We start from the raw sequence: 5,418 nt of genomic DNA, 5'->3' as shown, positions 1-5,418 counted from the left end.
GACGTCACCATGTTATTTGCACTAAGTGTGTGACGTCACCATGTTATGTGCCCTGAGTGTGTGACGTCACCGTGTTATGTGAACTGAGTGTGTGACATCACCATGTTATTTGCACTAAGTGTGTGACATCACCGTGTTATGTGCGCTGAGTGTGTGACGTCACCGTGTCAGTTGCGAGTGTGTGACGTCACCGTGTCAGTTGCGAGTGTGTGACGTCACCGTGTCAGGTGCAAGTGTGTGACATCACCGTGTTATGTGCGCTGAGTGTGTGACGTCACTGTGTTATGTGCGCTGAGTGTGTGACGTCACCATGTTATGTGCACTAAGTGTGTGACGTCACCATGTTATGTGCACTGAGTGTGTGACGTCACAGTTATGCACGAGGGTGTGACATCGCCGCATCAGGTACAAGGCATGACGTCACGTGTTATATACACGCACATGATGCCACACACATTACATAGAAACATGTGCTGGCACCATGTTCTATTTAAATGCAATGTGACAACATGTGTGTTACATGCACGTGTAGGCCACGCGTGTGCACATGTGTGATACATGCCTCACATTTTAAGGGGTTTTGCCGTGTTCCTCTTATTGGCCGTCTTCACAACTGGAAAGGCATGTTCGTCGCCCCATTCTCTAAATAAGGAAACTGAGGCTTACAGAAATGGAGTCATTTGGAGGCTTCGAGGTCACCCAGGGGAGAGTGCCAGGCTCGGTGTTGGCGAGTCCTGGGTTCAAGTCTGGCCTCAGACACTTCCTAGCTGGGTGTCCCTGGGCAAGTCCCTTCACCCCATGGCTCAGCCCTCATTGCTCCACGTCTCAGAATGGCCAAAGGGAAGTTTAAAAAAGGGAAAAGCTCAGGAGCGAGTTGGCTGCAGTCGCGCAGCGGCCCGAGGCAGCATTCGAGCTCGGGTCTTGCTCCCCGGGCTGTGCAGACAGACTCCCTCCCTGAAACAACGGGAGAGAGGAGGGCGCCGGCCCCCCGCGGCCCCCCGCCTGCTCCTACGTGGGATGAGGAGGCGCCTGACAGGAGGGGGAGCCTCTGGCTTCACTCTTCGGCTCTCTCTTTGCCAGGCCAAGACGCCGGCGCCGGCCCCTGGCCTAGCCACAAAGGGGGGCTGAAGAGACCTTCCTGCCCACCCGGCGGGGCTGTCGGCCAGCCCTGGACGCACAACCCCGGCGGCCCTGGGCCTGCCGGGCGCCATCCTGCTCGGCTCCTGGTGTTCCAGGGCCTGGGGATCCCCTTCTGCCCCTTGGGGTCCACCTGCCTCAGCTGCTCAGATCCCAGCCAGCGCCCGGCCCCCAGCCAAGGGGGCGCCGCTAAGAGATCCGCGGCTCCTCTTGGAGCCCTGCCTGCCTGCCTGCCTGCCTGCCTGCCTGCCTGCCATCCACCGCCGGGGGAGCGCAGGGGCCGCCGCTGCCCGGCACAGGCTCCCCCTCCCCCACCTATGGGACGGCCAAGGAGGGAGCCTGGAGCCAGGAGAGCCTTGAAGAGCCGGTTCAGACCTGCAGGAAGAGCCTCGTGCCTGAGGCAGAAGCCAGAGCCTGGGTGCCAAGTGCGAACGCGCTCTCAGTCCCGACATTCCTTCTTCAGGCCTTTTTGGGCTCATCCAGGCCAAGTCAAGGACCCAGAAGATCTAGTCTCTACCCTCCCTCACCTACCATCCAGGGCTCCTGGACCAACCCTTTGCCCAGGCACACCCCCTGCCCGGGCTGTGGCCCTCTTGGCCCGGGGCTCCCCCCCCGGCCCGGGGCTTCCTCTTTTCCCAGGACATGGTTTCGGGCCCCCCAGACCACCCCAGGTAGCAGCGCCTCACCTACTGTGAGGTCATCCAACTCTGGGAGAACGGGCAGCGTCCAGCCGACAGAATTGAGCAGCGCCGTCACCTGGCCCATAGTGACCAAAGGCTCCACAGAGACGATCTGCGTAAGAAAAGGAGAAAAGGAACGCCGTGGATGGGCGCCCGTTCTCATGGGACCCTCGTCACAAACCCAGGAGGGAGAGGCGGAAACGGAGGCAATAGAGGGTGAGTGACTGGCCCAGGGTCACCCATCGAGTCGGTGTCTGAGGCCACAGTGGAACCCGGCTCCTCCTCATTCCAGGCTTGGTTGGTGCCCTCCGGTGGCCTCCCAGCCACAAGCCTTTAGCAGCGGCCTGTCCTGGGGCAGCCACGCCTCGGGGCACTGCCCGGCTGGACAGAGGCAGCGCACAGCACAGCGAGGCCCGAAGGGGCTCTGGAAGCCTCTGCTGGCAAGGACGTGACTGTCACAAGGGCCAGCCCTGGCTAGGCCCGGAGCCTCCGGGACGGCTGTGACTTGCTCTGGGCCTCTGGGAGCCTGTGCTGGCCGCCCTCCCAGGGCCCCTCACCTGCCGCTTGGTGTCCACTTCCAGGATGTCCATCAGGTTGATCATGATGTTTTTGTGGGTCTTCTTGTACTTCCCGACCCGCAGAGAGACGGTGAGCCAGCCGGGCCGGCCTGTGCACATGAAGGTCTTGCTTCCTTCTTCCTTCCATTCCCGCACCTGCAGGGAACAAGGGCCGGAGGCCTGTGAGGCTGCCCTCTGGGGAAGGAGCTGGAGGCCTCCCCCTCCGGCAAGATTCGAATCTGGACCCTGGCAGGTCCTGGCTCTGCACCAGAGACAGACCAAGGCAGAAGGTGCCAAAGCAAGCCAGACCTCCAGGAGCCCCCATCCTCGCCGGCAGAGGCCCCCGTGCAAGGACACACCACAGAAAATGAATGCAGGGCGGCTTGGAGGGAGCAGACGACCCTAAAGGCCTCCCACAGAGGGTGGCCCAGCGGAGAGAGCGCCAGGCTTCATCTTCCCGAGTTCAAATCTGGCCTTGCATACTTCCCAGCTGTGTGACCCTGGACAAGTCTCCTAACCCTGTCTGCTTCCATTTCCTCAACTGTCCAATGAGAAGGAAATAGCCAATCTTTGCCAAGAAAACCCCAAATGAAGTCTTGCAGTGTTGGACAGGGCTGAATAACCAAAGAAAACCAGGCACTCCAGGCCTGGCATCGAGGACCGCCTGTACAAAAGCATGGAGATGGGGAAATAAGGAACAGCAAGGAGGGCTGTCTGGCTGAATGAATGGCTGAAAGTGTGAGCAGAAGCAGGAAGGCTGGAGGGTCTGTCCAGGCCCCCAGAGATGAGGCCACCATTGTTTACTAAGTAGCAGGTAACCCTTTGGCAGCTGGGCCGAGGAGGGACTGGGTGGGGGGAGTTTCCTGTCTCCTGGCAGGCCCTCCCCTATGGATGAAATTACACGCTGGGTCCCCCCACCCTCACCCCAAATAAGCCCGGAGATGGCAAGGGTCTGTGCCAGGTCATCCACCTGGCCAAGTTGGGGCCAGAGGCTCAGGCTTCATCCTTCACACCAGTCACTGTCCCAGGCCTGGCCACCCCAGGGAGGACAGGAAAGCTCTAGAACTTCCAGCCGCGGGCACCCAGCCTGTTTTATACAAGATGTTTCCTAGCCAAGTTTCCCCACTTCTCTCCAGACTCATAGAAAGTTGATTATTTAAACCTGAAGTATAGGACTTTGAAGACCCCAGATCTCTTCTGTAACATGCCCAGCAAGGGAGACGCCCATCATCTGTCTGGAGACTTTCAGGGATGGGAAATTCCCTCCCAACTGGCCAATCTGGTCCGTTCCACTTTCACACAGCTCTCGTGGTTAGTGTTTTCTTTCTCTGCATCTGCAAAAACCTGCCTTTCTGGGATTTCCTGAGCTGCATGAGGGCTGGGCCTTTTTTTACCTCTCTAGTACAGGACTGGTCATGTGAGAGGTGGTTATCACAGAATTCCTGATAGTTTGATTGGGCAAGCAAGGCTGCCAGCAGCTACCTAGTGGGAGAGGAAGAGGCCACTTCCAAGTACAGTCCCCTCTGAGGTCAGGTTCTTGAATTTAGAAGAAGGAATTTTGGCCATCATCAAACCAAACCCCCTCATTTTACACATGGGAAAATTAAGGTCGAGAGGGTAGCATGTCTTATTCAAAGCCCAACAGACAGACCCAGGATTTGAAGTGAGGTTTTGACTCAAAATTCCACTTTCTGATGAGCAAAAAAACCTAGATCTGTCGTTGGAGCTTTTTCATAAGCTTCCTAACCCTCTCTAAGGAACAGACTTAAATCAGGATTTATTACATCCCAGAGGGACTCCCTTTCCCCAGCTCCACTCTCCCCATTTGGCTACCTCAGCCTTTTCCTGCCATTTATCTATAGGGTAGCTGTCTGAAACGTAGAGGAGTAGCTTAAGTGAAGGAGTGAAGCTTCCAGTCACAAAAAAGGAATATGAGAATGTCAGTATCACTGAAAAAGAGAACTAGGACATCAATTTCACAGAAGGAGCACTAGAATGTCAGTTTCACCCAAGAAGCACTAGGATGTTAGTTTTGCAGAAGGAGCAAAGATGTTAGTTTCACTGGAGGACTAGGATGTCAGTATCACAGAAGGACCACTCTCAGATGTCAGTTTCACAGAAGGAACACTCTCAGATGTCAGTTTCACAGAAGGAGCACTCTCAGATGTCAGTTTCACAGGGGTCACCATGACTCAGAAAGTAAAACAGAGGCTGGATGGTGGAAGGGACCTTAGAATCCAAAACCCTCATTCTATAGACTTTGAAGAGGGGAAGTGACTAGCCCAAGGTCACAAAACTGGTAAGAGGAAGAGCTGGGATTCTGTAGTAGGCAAAAGGCCTAGACCTTCAGCATTCTATTTCTCATTAGCTGCTCTGCTTGGTTTTGATTCTACCAACATCTTGCCTCTAGCATGTACCTTCTGGTGACCTCTTCTCCAGTTTCCTTTTTGTATATTGTCTTCCTCCATTAGACTGTAAGCTCCTTAAGAGCAGGGAAAAGTCTTTTTCTTATTTGTATCCCAAGTCTGGAACATAGCAGACAATTAATAAATATTTATTGACTATTGTCTATTCAGCAACTAAGTGGCTAGTGGACAGAGCACTAGATGCGGAGTCAGAGACTTGAGTTCAAATTTTGCTTCAGACACTAGCTATGTGACCCTAGGCAAGTCACTTGAACTCTCTGTGCCTTAGTTAGCTCATCTGCAAAATGGGAATAATAAAAGCCCTTATGTCTGAGGGCTGTTCTTAGGACCAAGTGATATGACACTTACAAAGCTCTTCGTAAACCTACAATGCGGGAGGAGGTCCCCTGAATGCCTGGGTAATCCCACAAAGCAGTGTGGAGCACAGCATGCCAATCTCCCCTGGAGGGGGCAGAAAGGCCGCCTGGAAAGCAGGCCAGACTTGTAGTCCAGAGACCTGGGCTTGAATTCCAGCCCTCTCCCCAGCTGTAACTTACTAGCAGGTCCCCTCCCTCTCTGGGGCTCAGTTTCCTTTTCAAGAAAAAATTCCATTTCAAGGAGGTTGAGTTGATGATAACT

At 54.9% G+C, this 5,418-nt stretch overlaps 1 protein-coding gene across 1 annotated transcript in view; it reads right to left on the bottom strand.

Moving 5' to 3' along the window:
- Positions 1-4,563, bottom strand: part of DHCR24 (24-dehydrocholesterol reductase) — a 17,747-nt gene extending 13,184 nt beyond the window's left edge. Inside the window, exons 1-3 of the mRNA XM_044674794.1 lie at positions 4,462-4,563; positions 2,375-2,530; positions 1,824-1,929 (exon numbers count right to left, since the gene is read on the bottom strand). Coding sequence (XP_044530729.1) covers positions 1,824-1,929; positions 2,375-2,530; positions 4,462-4,563 — 364 coding nt within the window. The remainder of the gene's footprint in view (positions 1-1,823; positions 1,930-2,374; positions 2,531-4,461) is intronic.
- Positions 4,564-5,418: the final 855 nt, after the last annotated feature.

This window comes from Gracilinanus agilis, chromosome 4 (assembly GCF_016433145.1).
Source record: "Gracilinanus agilis isolate LMUSP501 chromosome 4, AgileGrace, whole genome shotgun sequence".
Taxonomy (NCBI): domain Eukaryota; kingdom Metazoa; phylum Chordata; class Mammalia; order Didelphimorphia; family Didelphidae; genus Gracilinanus; species Gracilinanus agilis.
Note: the sequence above shows the minus strand (reverse complement) of the source record. Positions and strands in the feature narration are given on the sequence as shown.